General features: G+C 38.1%; 1 protein-coding gene across 2 annotated transcripts; it reads left to right on the top strand.

The window, feature by feature from the left end:
- Positions 1 to 2,344: 2,344 nt before the first annotated feature.
- LOC121941528 lies at positions 2,345 to 18,087 on the top strand. Of its 2 annotated transcripts, XM_042484339.1 has the most exons (6): positions 2,347 to 2,567; positions 11,603 to 12,013; positions 13,556 to 13,687; positions 15,064 to 15,114; positions 15,828 to 15,893; positions 16,052 to 18,087. In XM_042484339.1, exons 1-6 carry the CDS (start codon positions 2,516 to 2,518, stop codon positions 16,120 to 16,122), a joined length of 783 nt encoding a protein of 260 aa, XP_042340273.1. In that variant the 5' UTR covers positions 2,347 to 2,515; the 3' UTR covers positions 16,123 to 18,087. The 2 variants fall into 2 exon arrangements, with proteins under 2 accessions (XP_042340272.1, XP_042340273.1); XM_042484338.1 differs by lacking the exon at positions 16,052 to 18,087 and having other exon boundaries at positions 2,345 to 2,567; positions 15,828 to 16,043.
- The last annotated feature ends 3,442 nt before the right edge of the window (positions 18,088 to 21,529 follow it).

The following is a 21,529-nucleotide window of genomic DNA, read 5'->3' on the forward strand; positions in this document are numbered from 1 at the left end:
CAGATTCTGCCTCGTCTCCTTATTGTGGTACATTAGTGTTAGTCTGAAATATAGACGACAGTAGAGCAGCCATTTTGAAGATCTTTAGCTCTACTTAAATAAACAGCTGCAAGTGTTGCTGATTGTTTAAACAGCGCATTTAATCAGAATTAGAAATAGTTACATTCATGAACTATTTTTGACTGGCAGGTGAATATTTCATCCATCTAGCTCCGTGATTTAGTGTTTCTTTTATGAACTGCACAATGTTTGTGTTATTTGCTCCGGTGTGTAGGTGAGCACTAAATGAAACGCAGCGCTCTTACAGTGTGAAACCTCAATTCTTCCTTTTTTAAAACCTTTTTAAAGATTTCATCCCCTTTTTTCCAGAGCACCAGCGTTTGTTTTTGGAGCCCCTCAAACACATCGCTGTCTTTTCAGTCTCCTCTCATACTTTATGCTACTGACAGACTTGCACACCTGTACCTGTACATACCGGTGTTTAAATACCCGAATAAAGTACCATTACAGTACAAGCCATGAATATAAAGCCTCTAGACTTTCAATAACCAAGCAATACGAGTATAAATACATATGGTGTACATGAATAAATTAAAAAAAGAGATCAGCTTTTTTGTATCGTTAATACATACATGTATTGTATTAGGAGATATCTAGTACTTGTATGTGTCCATAGATTTGTATGTATATATATATATATACACACACACACACACACACACACACACACACACACATATACATATATATGTGTGTATATATATATATATATATTATATATATATATACTGTTCTTCATTGATATGGAGATATAATGTTGACACAAATTTGTAATTCATTTTATTAAGTCTTGGACAATACTGATACAGTGAATTAATAAATGGCGTACATGGTCTTTTTTTTTTACATGGAATTTTTTTTCTTATTGGAAATAACAAAAAATAATTTCTCGGACTACTTAAACTTGCAAAACTGGCAACCCAGAAAAAAAAGTTGAAATTGTAATATTAATAGTAATAATTATATCTTTATTCATAGCACCTTAAAAAACAGAGTTTAGATCTTTGATAGACAAAACTGAAGCAGAAACAGGATACTCAGAAGGCAACATAGTAAAAGAAAGTCAGTCTTACCAAATATAAGCAAGAAAAAAAAAAAAGTAAAGTTAAGATAAAGATAAAACAAGTAGAAAAAAATGCAAGATGCAAAATGTCAAAGTATAAAAAAAAAAGTGTAAAAGCCATAAAAAGACAAGATAAAAAAAATAGCCTTCATTCCCACAGAGTTGGTCCTTATTATTCAGCAGATACATTGAAATTTTATGTTTTAACAATGCTGTGGTTGACGTTGGGTTATGTTTTGGCACAAAACCACTTGGCTATTGTTCAGGAAAGATCGTTGGCTTAAAATACTTGGTGTGGGGGCTCGATCCCCACGGGAAAAGCAGCAATGTCTTTGTAAACAACAATCTCTTTTCATGACGCTATCCTCGACTGAAAAAACAGTCTCTACAAAACTGAATGAGCTGCTTAAAGAGCCGCTTAAAAAGCAGTGACAGGTCGGTAGAAAAAAAATGCCCAAATTTTGTGCCTAAATAGCCGTTTGAAAACAGCAACATGTCGCTTAAAAAGCTGCTAGGAAAAACTGCAGTGACTCGCTGAATCACAAGCTGCTGGTCTCAGACAGCAGCTTGGCACGCGTCTCTTTTCATACACTAAGTCACTTAAGAAACTTTATGATTCGTGTTAAAAGTATAAGCATAACATGGTTTGCAGAAATGTACGATGGCTGGACCACTTAACTAGATAGATAACACATAAAACAAAACATCAGTAAAAAACACAAATGTACAATATACAAGATACAATAGTGCAAACAGGCAGGTAGGAGCAATAAAATATATACAAATTATAATATATTATAAAAAAATAAAAGGGGGCACTTAAGGTGTCGTTTCTTAACATGTAGAAAGTGAGCAATATTTAGTTTGAAATGGTACAATCTGCAGTTTTACGTTTATTATTCAGTGTGATTATTTCATTAAATCACTAACACGGTTTTTGACTCCGTCGTGCACGTTGCAGTTCATCCCTCGGCCTTCCGAAGCGTTGATGCACTAACGCACTCTGTCATTTAGCGGAGGCTCATGACTCATAAACATATTTTTTAAAAAAAAAGTAAATTTAGTCGCAAGTCACGTAACTCTTCCCTTCACCTCTTCCTCCTACCTCTTCCTCCTTCCTCCCTTCTTATCACCATTTCTTATTTTCCCCACCCCTCTTTGCCTCGTCTGCGAGCTCGCTTTGAAGGGAGGAAATCTGCACTTTGCACAAACAGCAGCAGCAGCAGGCCGGGGGTGAAGTGATTCACTGTATGGAGGGAGAGAGGAGTTTTACACCTCTGCACCATTTCCTTTCTCGTCTGTTTTTCTTTTGTCGGCGTCTTGATCTGATTTGTGCCGTCTGTTCTCCTCTTGTCTTTCCTGTTCCTCTACCTGTTGTTCACTGTCACTGTGATGGATCTCAGGATTGTTTTTATCATCTCAAGTCTTTTAGTCATCACTGCTGGTAAGTGTCATATCATTTTTTGCGACATATAGAATATTGAAAAATAGAAGAAGTGGGAAAATAAACTAGTTTTGTGTGATATTCGCCTGAACCCGCTGAGATGCAGCAACATTCCCGGGCCTGAACTGAGCTGAACAGTCATATTAAAGTGTAAAACAAGCAGCAGTAGACTGACGTTATTCACTTTTTCACGATTATCCGGAAATATTTTGACACAGCCACTACACAACAAATGAGAGAAAAACAATATAGAATTTGCACAATATCTCACCATTTTCACTTTAAATATTGGATGAAGTTTTTTTCCAAATAGTCAAAATGTCTCGCCACGACAACCGCTTTAATGTGTGTCGCCTGATTGCCTGCTTGTGCCAAATTCCTGATGAACGGCTGTGTGTGCCAACACTGGGCTAACGCTCAGAGCTGCTAACTAGAGTTGACTTTACTATTGGTGTGTCGTAAAATGTCTCATCGGTGGCTCCCAGTTCTTCTCACTTCTTTTTGGTTGTAAAATCACCTGAAGTGTTGGGCTACATCAAATATGCGTTTGATTTACAAACTCTAGCGCTCAATTGCATAAATATAGTGACTGAAGCACAGTTTAGGAAGGTTAAGTCTGCGGTTTACTGTGTAAACTGTATAAAAAACAGAATTGTCTAAAAGATTAACTCCGCATGCAACGTTTTGTTGAAAGTTAAGCTGACATTTGGCTTTTTGCTTTAAATGTCAGCGTTTCTCTGGTATGTGCTAATAATAGCAACATACCATCCTCTAAAATAGTCACTTCCAGTCCTTTCTAATTCGGTTCATGCTAATTCTTTAGTTTGCGTGTGTATTGTGCGGGTGGGGGAGTGGTTTTGTTTTTTTGTTTTTTTTTTTACTTTTTATGTTATAAATTAATTTCCACCTCTGGTTAATGCTTGGTGTCGTGTTTGGTGGCTCGCTGACACGACTTCCTGCAATCCAATCGGCAGACAAAAATGTTGGCATTGTGTGTTTCTGCAAACCACAGATTTTGTATACATTGAAACTTCATTTCTTTATGTTGTAACAATGCTGTGGTTAATGTGTGCTAAGGTTAATGTTAGGAGAAAGATCATGTTTTGGCCTAAAATACTTTTTGTGACTATATCCTCACCGGAAACGCAGTAATGACTCATTAAAAATGTTCTTATCTTAAACTATCCCAGGTGAAAAATGAGCATTGGGTCGCTGAAGAAAACCCACATTTGGTTCCTAAAAAAGACATTTTTAAAACAGTGACTGGTCGCTGAAAAAAGCCCAGGTTTGATACCTCACAACCAGATGTCACGCCATCCACCTTCAGATGACGAAGTCCGCTACTGCGCCACTTGAGAAAAGTTGATATGATACGTATGAAACTTACAAATGAACAAATTCATGGTTTGCAAAAACATAATGCCAACTTTTTCATCTGGTGAGCGGGCTGACCTGCAACGGAAGTCAGGGATCTATTACAGGTTTGCGCTAAACAATATTTTCAAAATGTCGGTAAAACACAATTGCGAGATGACTGCGTTTCCATCAAGTGATGTTTTGCGACTTTTGTCGCAATGTTATGCTGCTTCTCCTCTGATAATAACATTCAAAGAAGCTTGGCGATGGATGTTCAAAACATTAGCAGCTTTATTTCTGTTGCAGCCACCGCACTAACCGTCATTATTTCCAATCCAAGGCGACTTACGCGAGTTACGCGAGCGATAATGGATTGACAAGCCATTTCTGGGAGGTGATAGTCCACGATTTCACAGAGGAATTGTGGATTAAAACTTCCAGGTGATCCACTCAACTTTTCAAGAGTTATATGATGCAATAACACCTCTTGTAGCGCCTGCTGCATCATGCCCGAGGGAGCCAGTTCCTACGGACTCTCTTTGTACATCATGTGACCAATGCAAACAAAAAAGTGTTTCTATAAATTTGGCAAAATATGGCTTTTTAGAATCGCCTGAAATACCACCTCATGTGAGCGTAACAACTTTTTTGTGTTAACTGGGAGTTGTTTGGGTTTTTTCAAAAATTGATGTGATTTCAGTAGGCATATTTCATATTTGTAATTTCAGTTTGCACCATTTGAGGGTTAATGTAAAACTGGCCTAATGTCACCATTTATGTTAATGACACCTGTGCTCTGACTGTTAGGGTAAGTCAAATTGTCTGCTGTGAAAAAGGTCTATCAACCCAGTCAAGTGAAAAACAATATTGAGAGCATGAATTGCTAATTTGCTAATTTGCACTGCATAAAATTTTTGCCGGTGCACCTTTTGGCTGGATTACTTTAATTCCACAATTGTGGCCTTTTGTCTACAAGACAGTCATGGAGGATAAAATGATTGTCACCATGAAAACTCTCCACAGATGTACTATTCCGTCTCTGGTATTTAATTTAATTTTTCCATTTCATTTATTTTATTTATAATGACAACAAACATAAATCAAGATTTCTGTAATTGTGCCAGTGTTAGCCATCTGGCTAATTTTCAGCTATAGTCCTTCTGCAGGATGTTTTGAAACATGTAAAAAGATAAAATTCACATAACAACAGCAGCAGGACACCATAAAGACAGCAACAGCTACAACAAACAGGAACTCCCAACACAGAAAACAAGCCATGCAAAGTAACAAGAAGCAGGAGAACAATAGTACAAAATAACAGCACAGCAACAACATACAGTGTTTTTGCACAAATAGCCACAGACGCGGCCTGAAGCAACGAAGCATAACATGCAGACATGCAGAGTAGCAACAAGAAACAGCCGTAAACAGAAGCAGAGATAAAATACAAGAGTCATAACGTACACCTTAATGAAATGTTAAAAGATGCAGTTATTAGTTAACAATATGTTCGTACGCACTAAACCTCTGTGCAGTCTTTTGGCATCTGATACTTCAGACTTATGCATCTGTAATCGTTCTTCTTGATCGTATTTCATCATCTCAGTAACCTAAAACATGTTCCCGCCAACGCAGCTGTGTTGTTTTAATACTGTCCTTCCTACCATGTTTCTGTCTGAACACACGGCCCGTAGTAGTTGTGAGATGAGTGTGGGACTGAATGCGTTATTGACTCACAGTGACAGCCCCATAAAAGTTACTACAAAAAAACATGGTTCGATACTTGAGAAAACTAAATTATTGATACCAATACTAACAATACTTTAAGTTTAGTAAGTTTATCATTCTTTACAAATCATTAGAGCCTCTCCTTTGAGTTTTAATTTCCGTCTTTTATTTTTCTTAAAATGATGTTTCTTTTTCTGTGTCCCTACCTTTTCATACACTGTATTTAAACATCAAACACTTTTTAAAATCTGTTTTCCTTTTAATCTGAGGATGGTAGGTTTGTCTGTTTTGCTTTGCTGCATTTGTAAAGCTTTTTGTAACATGGATTTTTAAGACTGCTCTATAATTGCTAATAAAAATTGCTAGGTACTATATAAATAATTTTTTTTTTTCAATTTGGATGTAATGTATAGTCAGCAGTGTAGAAGTTTAATTAGCAGTAGTTGCTGATGGGAATCAAACTCCAGACCTGAGCACTGATGGATGGGGACTTTACCTAAAACACCCAAAGAGTCAAAAATCCACTTCGGAAAATCCACTGCCGTACACACATACAACAGCATGTGTGATATTTATTATGTTTCAGCCTGGGATCCAAATTTTCTTGATTCATTTTCATCGTCAGTTTTGATTCATCAAGACTGTGACTGGAGAAATGAATGTGAAGAAAACTAGACGCACTTCTCCTGTGCCTTTTCTTAACAGGTATTTTTAACTGACAACATTTTTTACATGTGACAGCAGGAAAAGCACAGGTTTAAAAATCTGATAGATGTATTAATTTATTTTTTTTAATTTATTTAAAAGAGACCACATACAGATTAAAATATAAATGTAACCATTTGCTTCTGCAGTCCTTCAGCAGGTCAGAACGAACACACCGCACAATGACGTGATAATATAAAGTTGCACAAGCAGAGTGATGGATGAATTTCATTTAGCTGCTTCAGTTTCAGCGTCCTGGTGTTCTTCACCCTCATGACTCAGTAGGATAATGTGAACCGTAATTTAATTTAATACAGGGAATGTGTCTGCATTGAAAACAACATAAAGGCTGTTTGGGGAAAAAAGGGAATATCATAAATTGCACATTTCGTCTATTATTAAGTACTAAAAGTCTGGCAGTGTAGATTATTTCCACCTTTTTACTTAACAAGCACACTTGTTTCAATATATCGATTTTTAAATTAGACAGAATAAGGTAGATTGCTTCTGTCTTAAAGACAGGTTGTACGTGTCGTGCTAAGGACATAGTTTTTGCTGCTTTTACGGGTGGTGCACAGACGTGGATGATGGGTCTCTGGACTCCAGCTCGGCCACCGATCCAAAAAATAAAAAATAAAAAACAACATCAGTGTTCATGGATGGGAAGCTACTGAAGAATTATGTCATTAGCGCTTCACAAGAAACTCCCCTTACCTTTGTTCCAAATCAGTATTGTATTGATTTGACCTTTTTCTAAGTAAAATCAAAGAGTAAAAAAATTATAGAAATAAAACAAAAATAGAACATTAAAACAGCACGGTAATGAAAACGAATACGCACAATATAAAACTAAAATATAACCCTTAGTAGCAAAATAAAGTGACAAAACAAAAACATTAAAACATAAAAACTTGTGCTGATAATAATATCACAATGTTTACTGTATAATTAAAAATAAAATATTTCATATATTTGTATTCACCCGGTACGCAACCACAAGTTCTGAACTCATGTACAGTTTTAAAGTAATTGTACATCACTTGTGAATTCTAATTTGTGATTCAAATCTCTACTCCGCTGTAGGGAAATATTCCAGTTAGTTATTTTCAGATTCAGATTTTTCATGCAAAACATGATCAGTTTCTAAGTTATTCTGCACATAATATAATTACGTGAAATGCAGAGATACCTTGGTGCAGTACTTCTTACATCGCTGGTTACACAGCGAATGGTTTTATATTAATTTTTTGTGTTGTAAGATATTAAGTCTACTGAACTTCACTAAAACAAATGTAGGCATGTTTCATCGTCTTTATTAAAACAATCTGATCGCAAATTTAGTCTTTCTTTACTCGTTCAAAGCGGCTTGACATCTTAAAAGGTTATTGTGTATGTTTTTCACTTGATACCAGCAAATCTCACAAATTGTGCAAAATGCATCTCTGATTGTAGATCATTTCATGGTGTATATGAAAATTCTCCAGTGTGAGATATTTTGGGATATAATTGTTACATTTATTTAAAAAAATGCAGGACATTCATTTAAATCAGTGCATTTAGTTATAAAATGCAGTGATTTAATTTATTGGATAAACGTGACAAACCAAACGAAGTGAACTTGTTGAATTTTCTGTTGAACTGAAGTGAAGCCTTAAATAACACTTGAAGTTTATAAAAAGTATATAAAGAGCTGCCTGAAGGAGCAGAAGAGAAAACAGAAAAACAGACACCGGCTCGCTGACTCCATTCAGACAGCTCTCAAAACAGAAATGAAAAAACTAATCCAAGTAATTTCTAAAATTTTTGATTCAACTTTTAAATCTTCGGTCCACTCAAACACATTTTTGCATTTAACCATAGTGGTATCTAGTCATGCATACAGTTTCGGTTCTGCTTGCAGAAGCTTTGAAATCTTGCCGCTGAAACTTGCTGCCACCCCAATACAGCGGCACTGAATTGAAACAGGGTTGTGGTGTTCAGAGTAACAAAAAAAGGCCATTTTGAGTAGAAAAATGTTCCCAGTAAAGACCAAGTATCTGCATGGCTAAATACCACGATGGATAAATGATAAAATGCGTGAACTGGCTCTAAAGTTACTTTTTGTTGTGTTTATTCACACTGTGAAGTTTCTTAATTAAAAGAGTGAAAGAAGTGATTATTAAACTAATCTTTTTTTGTCTCCAGGGTTAAACCTTTAGGAGACCCAATGCTTAACCTCAAAGATTTTTATTTTTATTTATTTTCATTTTTGTGATCATGGATTGACAAAAATAGATTTTAGATTTTGGCTCTTTGTGCTGCTGATATGGCTGCAGACGCAGCTGCTGCCGTGACTATCGTCAGACTTCTTGCAGATGACTGCTGATAAATTCTCAAAAAGACCAGTATAACATTATCCTGGAAAATGTGTCGAACTAAACAGTGCTAAAATATCTACTACTAATACTATCTAACAAAAATCTACTCAGAGCTACTGCTGTATTCAGATAATAATGTAGTATCTTGCATCAGTAGATGCCTAAACAGGCTTATAAGTGAAGCTATCAATAGGTGTGAGACCAAATACAGAAACTATGCTCATTTTGTATGTGCATTATTTCAGTCTAATTTGCCTAATTTTCCAAGCTTTAGAAATAAAACTAGTCCATACTTTACCACCCAGTCCAGTTTTTGTTTTGCCTGATAAAAGTGCATGCAGTTTATCATGTGAAGTATGAAAGTGCACTCAAAGCACAAGGTCAGAAGGTCATGGAGGTCACTAAAGCGTGAGAACATGTTTCTGCAGAACATGTCCTCTCACGTTAGGCAAACGTCAGTCATATGTTTCCCTCTGATCACTACTTAAAAGATTTAAAAAGTCTTGAATTTAATATAATTTAATATTTAACACTTTCTGTGGCCGTATTTTGATAATGACGCCTTAGAAAGTCTTAAATTTGTAAACAGAGTCTTGAATTTCATTTACAAATGTCTTCATTTTTTTTACTTGTTCTTTTGCAGTAGTGTTGCTCAGTACGCGCCCTGCTGTGTTCTGATGCTATCAGACTGTACATGATGGACGCTGTGTTTACTGTCTGCCCACCATCATCGCCGGCGCTCTGCTCTGTGGGCCGAGGCGGCGATATGTCGGCTCAGCACAGACTCCCCGACAGAACATATAATATATTTTTAGATTCATAAACTGTACCTGAATTCATGTAGGATATTACGACAGACACCCCTTGTTAGTCCCTGGTGCAGTTTCCATGGTGACAGCAGATGCCACATTCACTCATGTCAGTGACCATAGTGCTTCACGTTCCAGGCGCTGTGTTATTTCCCTGATGATGCTTCATTTATTTTACTTTATTTAAATAATTTAATTGATAGGACAGCACAAGTGTGAAAGTGGGAGAGAGAGTGGGGATGACGTACAGCAAAGGGCTGAGTCCGGAGTCAAACCTGCGGCCGCTGCAGCGAGGACACAGCCTCGATACATGGGGGCCCGCTCTATCCACTGAGCCACCAGGCGCCCCGATAATGGTTCAGTTTAATAATATGATTGTGCAGCTGATCAGTACTGCATTCATTCTTCTGGATGATGGCCTGACGATGTTTTACCATCCAGGGGAAAAAAATTGTCAGCGACAGTCATCATGTTGCATTACATCCTTCACACTTTTGTAAGTGTGGCCTTAAATTTAATTAAAGATGGTATTAAAAAGGTCTTAAAAAGTCTTTAATTTAGTTTGAGAACCCGGGAGTACCATGAAGCTGCGTAGCGATGTGAAAGACTGGACGTCCAAATTTCTGCTGCTAAACTTTATGGATCCTGAGAACCTGCAATATTGTAACACCTAGTTAATCTGCCATAGCTCAGCTTCAGACTGTAGAAAAATCCAGCCATGTTACTGATAACAACCATCAGCCCTCATAACCCAGTTTTAAGCTCTTTGACTTTTCCTCTGCCAGATCTGCTTCTTAAGGCCTTTTAGATGTTCCAGACTCAAAAGAACATATCAGCATTGCACATCTCTGCAAACCACACAAACACTTTTTAAAGGTGTCATATCAACATTTCTGAAGTGACATAGTGTACGAGCTAACTTTGTCATTGTCAGCTGGAGGGGACAGTTGTGTGTGTGTCACCTAAGCAAGATGCCTGCAAAGGTGCAGGCTGCTGCAAAAGCTGTCGTTTTTTGGGGCCTCATCACCGTGTTTCCAGCAGCTTTTTATGCGTCGAACGGGGGTGTTTTTCAGTGATCCTGTTGCTTTTTTTCCAGTGGGGACAGCACCATAAACAGCAGCCTTTTTTTAACCCCGACATTGCTGCTTTTCCAACAAGGATTCTGCCCCTAAACAAAACATAATCAACAGTTATTGAAACGTAAAGTTTAATGTATCCACTTTAATATAACATGCAAATATAACGTATCCGTGGTTTGTAGAAACATTGCATTCAATTTCAGTTTTGGTTAGAGTTCATTTTAAAATTTTATTCATTACATAGCAGACTTTACCTTGTTTTTAATTCATTAAATCAACTAGTTTGTGTCAGCTGCTCCAGACTCCAGCTTCTAATGATGTTGGTGATTGAGAAATCCCCGTATAGATGCCTCAGTCAGCGTGCAGTTTGACAAGTAGTTGTTTTTGTTTTGTTGCTCTAAACAGCTCTCAGTGGCATCAGCTAGTACACACACACACACACACACACACACACACACACACACAGTATTACAGACATTTAATATATTTTATAGCTCAGGATATTACAAAATAATTTCTTCTGCACAAGAGCATGAAATGAAATGTAAACTACTGTAATACTGTGAGGAAGATTAAGAAATTAGTGTCTTTTAGTTTGTCGTTTGAAGGAAGCCTCACCATGTCTTGCAGTGCAGCGTGAGAAGCTGTAGGACTTTCAGACGGCATAGCTATGAGCAAGGTTTAAACCAGACTATCACAGGGTTAATAGTATAACCCTGACATTATCGCAAAGCCTGTTGGTTTTTACTGAAGATGTCAATTTTTAAAAACTTCTCACAAATGTGAAGTCCCTGAATATCAGCAGCCTCAGTTTACATTATTACATCTGTATCGATATCATCAAATGAGCCAGACAAATTTTAAAATCCAGTTAAGTACAGTCAATAGTTTAATTAAAATTCTAGTTTTACGTTGATGTTGGTCTGAACAGTGATACTCTTCTTGTTGGATTTTTTTGAAGCAGTGTGTCGATCTGTGTTCTCATTTGCTCTGTCTCCCAGTATCAAACAAAACAACAGCTCAGCCGGTTTCTGCACCCACTCCGACCAACAGCACCAGTGAGAGGTGTTCCTGCCCCAGTGCTACTCCAGCAGCCCCTGCTGACTCCCCCACCCCCCCCCGCCCCCCTGCACCTGCCCTGGACCTCCCCACAATCGACTGGAAAAGTAAATGTGGCGGACACGTTAAGCTGATACGCATTTATCCCTCCAACTCCTCCTCGCCGGTCTGTCACAGCAGTGAAAACCACATCCGGAGGGTTTTGGGAAATGTGTGTGTGAACCGGAAAGGTTGTAACGACACCACACGACCCTGGGTCAAGGGTGCTGAGACGGACGAGATTAGTTATGACATCACAGACAGTGGAGCGAAGGAGACGAACCGCTGCATGGCGCTAAATGTCCGATGCACAGGTTGGTCTACTGCCTATGTGCTGTTGCATCTTTGCATGCCTGTGTGTGTGCGTGTGTGTGTGTAAGTGTGGTTTGACATTTTGTACTCTGCAGCTTTTAAGAGGATAACTTCATGTAGTGCATAACCGCGGAAGATGTGCAGCCTAAACATACACAAGTAAGCAAAACACTGTTATACAAACTATAAAAACTAAAACTATAAGACTCAGGATTGTTTGGGTATTTTAGCACCCATACCAGTTTGAGCTCTGTACTACTTTCACTATCTGAGTGTAAGTTGTCTTTATTTTTAAATAATCCATAGAAATCAAACTTCTCAAATGCATCAGGAACATCAGATTTAAGAGTAAGTACAGAACTAAGAATATGGCCGAGCATTCAGTGCAACATTCAGTGAAACATTCAGTACGCTACGGTTTTCAAAGCTCTTTTCAACACAAATGTCACAAACAGGAGTGGCTTCTTACTGAAGAACATTGTCTAAAGGAGGAAATGAGATTCACATAATTAGGACTCATTCAAATTTCTCTCAAGTTTACTCTTAATTTTGTGTTAAGTAAACAAAAAAGCGAAATCAACTCCAAAATCTCACTTGAACATAAGTCGCCTATTAGCATAGGTAACGTCCCCTAGTCACTATACAAAGACAGGTAATGTGCTGTATGCAAATAATAATAATAATAATAATAATAATAATAATAATAATAATACATTTTATTTGCATAGCACATTTCATACAAGAAATTCAGTCCAATGAGCTTTACATCAAAGGAGTTACATGCACTGAGTGCTTCACATGAAAAGAGATATAACACTTAAAGAGATAATAAAACCCACTTGTAAAAATGAAATAAGATCAGAATAGAACACATAGCATGCATCTTCACATAGATAAAACCTACTTGATAATACTAGTAAAAGTAAGATAAAAATAAGGACAAAGATTTAATTTACAGAGTGCAAAACATAAGAGGTAAGATGAAACCCATTGGGATGATTTAAAAAAATAAAGCAAAAAAAAACAATTAACATAAACAGAATGAATAAAATTAAGGAAAGTACATCATTTTAAGAGGTTCAGCAGTGCATAAGTGCAAACCAAAATACAAAGCAGTTAAGTCAGAGCTAGTTAAAGGTTAAATTGAAGAGATACGTTTTCTTTTAAAAAGAGAGATGCCACCAAAAAAAGGCTATAAGTGAAAGAAGAACTTGTGCACCAGTAGTGGTAGCAGTTTTAACAGGAGGAAAACACTATTTGACAGGAGAAAAAGACTTTGACACAAAACCTGCATTGCTTCTGCAAATGGCAATTCAGACGATGCAGCTTAAGTTCTGCTTGCATGGGCGAATGCATCCACTCCCAGTGAAGTGGAGACCTTCATCATGTTGTAATCAAATCATAGCTCTCCTGTCAGAAGTACCTTAACATTAAGTGAAGGCAGATAGTGTAGATAGGAAGCAAAGCATTCATCGTGTGTGTGTGTGTGTGTGTGTGTGTGTGTGTGTGTGTGTGTGTGTGTGTGTGTGTGTGTGTGTCTCCAGCTGAGGTCCTCCCAGATGTGCAGGGGCAGCTGCAGGCCTACAAAGTGGTGACAGCTTTGCTCTGCTGCGTGCTGCTGCTCCTGTTACTGATCCGCTTCACCAGACCCACCGTCAAAGCCCTGCAGAAGAGACGTGAGTACACAGACACACACAAACACACATTTAACGCAATAAACCCGCGCACATAGGTGCATATTAATGCATGTTTGTATGCAATCAGTGCTTAGCTTAGTGACCTGAAAACTCTGATATTTTCAGATTAGGACTCGTCAGATTAAAGATTACGTCCAAGAAGGACTGTTGGTTTAAATCCAAAGGATTCTGCTGGACTGAAACAGCACAATAGAACACAATAGAACAGACTTCAGATCAGATTTGACTGATGATGACCTCACAGCTCAATAACTTTAATAACTTTAGTCTTTAGATTCAAATGTCGCTTAACACTGATTGGTGCTTCCCTGCCCACCTCAAACCAGCGAGAAGAGCACAGAGAGAAAAAAAACAATAGAGGAATCTCTCTTTCATATGACAAAAATTCAAACTGCTGTTACAGAAAATGTGCTGATGTAGAAACCCATAACTTATAGTAAGACTTGGAAAACAAATTTTGAGGGCCTTAAAGGGTCGGCTCACGCAAACCTGAAAAATATATTTGCACTTACTCTCATGCTATCTACCTGCAAAGATAGGTTTGCTTTGTATGTCCAGCCCAGTCGCCAGAAGAAAATGTTAGCTTGGACATTTCTGCAAACCACAGATACATTACATTTCATACGTATCACATCAACATTTCTAAAGTGATGTAGCATATGAGCTGACATCCGGACGTGGAGGGGATGGTGGATGGCGTGTCACCTAAGTGAGACCAACATATAACAAACTTGGTTGTAATTTAGTGAATCATTTCAGTGTTTCCGGGGGCTTTTGTGGGACCAAACATTTGTTTTAGTGACCCATTTTTTTCACTGGGATAGTGTCACACAAAGCAGTTGTTTTTATACAGAGACATTGCTGTGTTTCCTGCTTTGATTGTGCCACCAGAGACACATATTTTAAACCAAAGCATGATCTCTTCCTAGCCATAACCAGGGTGTTTTTGTGCCTACACCTAACCACATGTTAACCACAGAATTGTAGTAATGTTAAGTTTAACGTATCTGTAACATAATAACGTGCAAATATGACATATCCCTGGTTTGTAAAAACACACAATACCAACATTTTTTCGAGCAATTGAGTTAATATTTGAGAGTTAGAGTGCCCTGTAATCATGTAAAATCTGTTAGTCTTTGCAACATGCAACACACCATAATCACAACTCACTGCAGTAAAAAAAACACACAAGGTCTCACAATGTTCACACAAACACAAAGTCCACAACAGTTCCTTGCAAAAGACTTTCAGACTGTGACAGTATTGTGGTCACAGCTGGTGGTTCTATGAAGTATTTCTGCAGTATTTACATGCATGTTCTGTGGTTTGGTTGTTCTGTTGTCGGTTTTCAGTATCAGACAGGAGGCAGAATCGCTGGATTGGACCTACACAGAGTCATAGCGGTGAGTCACACACACACACACACACACACACGCACGCACTTAACACAAGGCTACTGAGTGAGTGAAAGAATAATTTGTTTATCTACCATAATGCATGCCTGCACTCATACGCACAGTCTTAAAGAATTAGTGTAGTGATTTTTAACTTTTCCTCACAATTAACATTAAACTGTGCATCAAAGACAGATATATTGTATTCCTCTGTGCCATCAAGCTCTAATGTTATCCAAACTCTATTAAACACACATCAATCATCCACACTGTTAAACTGGGTGACACATTTCTTTATAACCATAAACGCACACACACACACACACACACACACACACACTGTATTATTTTTTTGCCTCAATCTCTCATACAAGTCCTGCTGCCCCAAATACTCACTTGAGTACCAAATGTGGATTACTGTAATCTGCCGCTGAAAATGTCCCCAATAAAATGCACATTTTCCTCCCAATTTTTTCTTAAATCTACAGAGTCTTTAAAAAAAAAAATAAAAAAAAATGTATATTTGTGAGCTGTTTATAAAAATTAATGTCTTCAGTAGGAACCAAGTGGGATTGAAGCTGAGAGCCGCAGACAGATTAGTAAAAAAGAGACTAACACATTGTTGGTTTGGCTCTGCACATGAGATTTGGTGACAATAAGAGCAATGACAGAAAATTATCCATTTTAAAGTTCGTCTCTCATCTGTTTGTGTCTCTATACAGTGTCTTACCATCGTGGAAAAAGTGCAGTTAAAAACAATGATGCAGAGAAGAGAGTGTCCTACCCTGGTAACACACACACATACATACACACACACACACACACACACACACACACACACACACACAAATTTAGAACGTTAAACCAGCCATACAGTCATATAATTAGCTCACAGTCACTCTCTTGATTTAAATGTGGCTGCTCTTCCTGTTTCTTGTCAAATCAGCTCTGGAGCGACTGGCAGTCAGTGACAGCAGGGAGCCTTCATCCAACAGGAACAGTGATTACAACTTCTGACATGTGTGTTCTTCCTGTATCATCATCATCATCATCATCATCATCATCATCATCATCATCATCATAAGGGCTAAACAAGTTTCTGGATTTAATCTTTGAGAGTAAACAAGCTTGGAAATGACACCAGAGCAATTTATAACAACCTGAGTTATGTATCAACTGGACGGTTCACCCCCAAATCAAAATTACATATTTTTCTTCTTACCTGTAATGCTATTTATTGCTAGATTATTCTGGTGTCAGTTTTTGGGTGTTTAAGATATTTGCTATAAATCTATAAGCTGTATATAAAGACAACATGACCGTTCCCCCGAAGTGTAACATTTCAATCTCGATCGCCCCCTGGTGTCTGTCTGCGGTATAGGTCATAAAACCCGCCCCTCCATGTTAGTGAATGAATATGGGCTGAACAGAAAACTCCAAGTACACGTCAAATACATTTTTCCCAAAGGTGGTTTCTGTCATTGAGGGTAGTTCTCGTCACCCTGATGTTTGTTCAAGTTTTTATTTTATTTTTTTAAGGGTATTATTTGGGCTTTTTTGCATTGATTTGATGATAAAGTTCAAGAGTGAATGAAGGAGAGAAAGGGGATGATATACAGCAAAGGGCTGGGGCCGGAATTGAACCCACGGCTGCTGCAGTGAAGCTGTACACTCTGTACATGGGGTGCCCTCTCTACCAACAGAGCTACTAGACGCCCCGATAAGTTCAGTTTTACTGAGTTATTAAATTGTACAGAAAGGAGATTTTACGCCATGGCTGACAATTGTGACAGCCAATCGAAGCACTCGCGTTCAAAGTGTCTGCTTGTGACTGGTCAGACGGGTGTTTTGCCAGGAACTCCCCCACCGCGTATGTCGCCACTGCGCAGACTCCAGCTCCGAATTACTTCACCAGTGCAAGATGGCAGAGCCTGTATCCTGGATATTTTAGCTTCAATTAAGCATAGTGGGGGTAAATGGGGACGTGTCGTCAGTCTTTATATACAGTCTATGGTATGACCACACAAAAGGAGGCATTCATCAACTAATAGCTCATTTAGCACCATTTAGATAGTTAATATACATCTTAGCCAAGGAGGAGGATACCAGAGTGCAGTTTGGTAGACAAAATAGTTCCAACATGAAACCGCTCACAACAGCATCTGTGGATTATCTTGATTTACCGGGTCACAATTTCTGGAAAGAGACGTTACTGTAGAGTTTTACTTATACCTCAAGCCGAGTGTCATCATTTCCCATTATACTGGAAAGAAGGCAGACATCTCTATGGCTGATATCTTAAACATCACAAATCACACTTAACGATGTAGACTGATATATAGAACTACATGTAAGAGGAAAAATATGTGTTTTTGTTTGGGGTTTTTTTTGTTTTAACTCTTTCTTTAGGATATGCTGTTGTAATGGAACTTTACAGTATTTTGGGAAATCACTCAACACTTTGTACATGGTGTTCATACATTCATGTTTCAGCAATTAGCATTGGAGTTACTCCTTTAATGACAGCTGGCACAGCAGAGAGTGCTGTGACTGCAGCTCAGAAAGTCCTGAATGGTTTTGCCAGTCTTGCGCTCCGTCCGAGTGCCAGTTGGATATATTGGTGACGAATTTGTTTGCTAATTTGCTACAACATCAAATAGCTTGGAAGTTGTAAGAAGATTTTTTTTTACAACTTTACTAACTGTTTCCTTATTCCAGTCTTAGTTTTTAGCTAGACTTTACACATTCTGTATCTAACTGTGAACTACACACACAAAAAAAAGATAAAACTGAGAAACTCATTAAGTTTTTAAAATGCTGGAATATTCCTTTAATTGTTAAAACATTGATATAAAAAAAAACACTGACAATATTGATTCAAAACATTTAATTCACTGAAATTGTAACGTAAGTTTTGTTCCTTTTGTTATTTGTGATTAATATTGTGAACTTTTTGTTTTCAGTAAAATGATCTAAGTCGTTCGACCTGATTTGTTGTCTTTGAAGTAGGTGAATGGAAAATGTTGTAGATTTTGGAGATGACAGTGAGACAAAGAGGAGGAGGAGGGAGTGAGAGATGAAGGTGGTTACTAAGTGCAGAGATGCGGTTTCCTCTGCCGTTGACACCAACTTCCTGTTTGTGTTATTTCTGTCGTAACCTGTATATCTTTCCCCCTCTCATCCAGCTTCCCTCTGTCTTTCTCTTCCTTGTTATCTACTCGTGTCTTTCAATTCCTCACTCTTTTAATTTGTCTCTTGTCTTCTCTTTTGTCTGCCTCTGTTCTCGTCTTCCCCCTCACTTTGTTTTTGTCTCCTGGCTGGTGAAGTTTAGGTTCATCTGTTCATCACACATCTCAGCCATTGATTGGATTTTAACTAAAATTGACTCTAATTCATATTGATCTGATGTCACACAAATTCAAACTAAGAAGAAATGTACAAGTTCTTTTTTTATATAATGAGGATTGTAATTTATGATTTAAGTTTGTATATTACACTAAACCATTTTAGATTTCAGTGAGTAGTAGGCTCTTTTAAAACCTCTGTACTCTCTATGCTCAGCAGCAAACAGCAGGCAGACACAGTGGGAGACCAGTTGGTAATTTCACCACTACCAAACCAGCAGGGGATGATCTTCTTATAGATGACATAGGCAGCCACTGGGTGGCGCCTAAATTTCACCCATACATACATACATTGTATATATACTCAAATAAAGGGTTATGGGTTACATTTTGTATTGTTGGAGCTGGACTGTTCATTAGGAGCACTATTTGAATATATTCTGTTCGGTTTTTTATGGCACTGCACTGTCTGACAGAGAAGCAGAACGTCAGGCGCATTGAAAGTAAAACTTAGCCGTTCATTCTACAGCATCTAAAAGTTCACATTCACTCTCAGCAGCTGCTCCTGCATCCATCTATCTGATCAGCTGTGAACAGATAAACTGATCAACTGTCCACCACACGAGCCAGAACCTACTGCTGAGGAAATAAAAGACAAACTCATGAAGAGACAGTTGATATCTTTACTATAATTTCATACAATATCTGCCTCCTGTTGAACTGTGTTTCACCTGCCTGGTTTTCTATCCCTCACTGGGCCACTGCCTCGTTCATCAGTCTCCCAAAAACAGGCTTGTTTCTACTGTAACTGTGTGTGTGTGTGTGTGTGTGTGTGTGTGTGTCCATCTGTGTATGAGTGGGTGTATTTTGCCTCGTCCTCCGCTGGTCAGGTCACGGTATGAGATGATAATCTGGCCTCATTGCAAATGTCCCATCCAGAGAAACAATGACAGATGACTGCAGATTACAGCTGCAGATTATCCACCAGGGGATTGATGCAGGGGGACAGAAATGGAGGGAGAGGGGGAGAAGAAAGAGAAATAGAAGAGCATGTGACATATACAGGATGATGAAGAAATGTCAAGTTATGGATGAAGGAAAGACAGAAAGAAGAAGGAGCCCTCTGGGCAGGATAGAGATTGATGCGAGAGGATGTTTGGAAACAATGATATGTGATGTTTCTGCAGTTACCTAGAATGGATTCACTAGTGTTCCTGTAAAAACATGGATGTTTGAATAATGAATGGTATCATCTATTTAACTGTGTCATATCAAAAGGTGTGCGTCAAAGTTTGATTGACAGATGATCTTGAGGCTTCGGTGTTAAGGAATTACCAGTTTTATTGTCAGTGTTTTCTGCAGCAGGTCACTGAGCAAATGAAATGATTACCTAAATTAGGTCTGCATGAACGTGCAATATAAGGTCTGTTTAAATTGAGGAAATGTCAAAGGAAAGAAAATCTACAGTGTAGGCCAACAGTATATTAACATCGTGACCAGTCTTGTCAGCTGCCAGCAGCATTTCATGCTTAAGAAAAGGTGCCTTTTGGCATCATGCTATAGCACCAAAAGCACTCAGAGCGTTTACATGCACAGTTTAGTCGAGCTACAGTCATAGTTCAATTAGGCCATTTCATTTGACTACAGCCCTTGTCCTAGTATATATGCACTGGAGGATAATTGATCCGATAATTGTCCGATTCTGCCACAACAGGTGGAGTCTATGCTATTCACAAAATCACAGTCAGAACGATTTATGTACAATGAAGAAAACTGCCACATCGTTTACATATTATCAAACAGCGCTGAATGTAGCCTATGCTATATTTTGAATGTTTTCACTGCTTAACCTTGCCGTCAGACAGCCCTTACTAATGAGAATTTGAAGCCTTTATATCCTATCACTAACCAGCTGGCCCAGCAACCAGGAGCACATGCAGAATGCAGAGTCCAGTTTAAGTCCAGCTAAGGTGTTTACATAATAAAATAGCTTGACTTCCAATTGCATTATCTGGGCATGTTAGTCCAATTTTGAGAAATTAGATTTAGTTCGATTCTAGTCAGACAAACATGTTAACATATATTTTAAAAGTCCAGTTTTATTGCACCGACACAATAATTTGACTTTTTCTAACATCATGTAAACATAATGATTAATGAAGTGGCGCTATGTTACGACCTGGGAATGAGAACGGGCTGGTGGACTGCATTAAGTGGCTGGACACCAGTGTTGTTTGCCTAAACTTAACCAAACTTTAACCACAGTGCAGTTAAAATGTGAGGAAAGGTTCAGTGCATCCTCTACATAATTACATACAAATATAACGTATCCATGGTTTGCAGAAATGTACACTGGCAACATTTTTCTGGCGATTTGTTTAGTTATTTGCTGTTGCAGCAACCTAATTCCCCATTAATGTTAACACAATCTAAGATAATATAACATCAACAGACCACCCCTGGATGAATGCAAACTGTATTGAAAATGTGGAGTGCAGTGTAAGTAGGTGGTGTTTAATGAAATTTCTATGCTTATTTTCACTTTTTTCTCTCTCTCCTCTGTTAAGCTGCTCTCTGTATCAGATCCATTGTCCCCTAAGCCCCTTCTGCTGCTCTATTACCACTCTCACCACACACACACACACACACACACACACACACACACAGCTGTCACACACACATGCATGGACTGATATGATGGGCTGATATGATAGATGAAGGATAGAAAAGATTTGGAGCATGATCTATACTTCTCTTTTCAGGTCGTTATGTTGTGACTTTCAAAATTTCATACTGAAAAAACTGCAATTAAATTACTGATCATTTGTCCCTTTTTTGTATATAAAGTAAAACAGAAGACTGTAGAAGCTGTGCCAGAGCATCATCTGACATGAAATGATTGGCAGTTGGTGGTTATCAAGCCAGATGTCATTTTGGAGTGGTTTAGATTGGTCAGAAGTTCAAGGTCTTCTCTCTTGAATATCCAGGGATGGGGAAAAGGGGCAGACAAAAACAGTAACTCAGAGGGGAGGGGCGAGGAAGAGAAGCAAAACCTATAAGAAAAAATCATGGGATCATAA

The sequence above is a fragment of the Plectropomus leopardus genome, chromosome 4 (genome assembly GCF_008729295.1).
Source record: "Plectropomus leopardus isolate mb chromosome 4, YSFRI_Pleo_2.0, whole genome shotgun sequence".
NCBI classification, from domain to species: domain Eukaryota; kingdom Metazoa; phylum Chordata; class Actinopteri; order Perciformes; family Serranidae; genus Plectropomus; species Plectropomus leopardus.

What these genes read in the sequence shown, in the direction of transcription:
- LOC121941528 (XM_042484338.1), top strand. Translation starts at nt 2,516, where the DNA reads ATGGATCTCAGGATTGTTTTTATCATCTCAAGTCTTTTAGTCATCACT. An exon ending in TCTTTTAGTCATCACTGCTG is followed by an intron (nt 2,568 to 11,602) that starts GTAAGTGTCATA and finishes TCTGTCTCCCAG; the next exon opens with TATCAAACAAAACAACAGCT. An exon ending in GCTAAATGTCCGATGCACAG is followed by an intron (nt 12,014 to 13,555) that starts GTTGGTCTACTG and finishes GTGTGTCTCCAG; the next exon opens with CTGAGGTCCTCCCAGATGTG.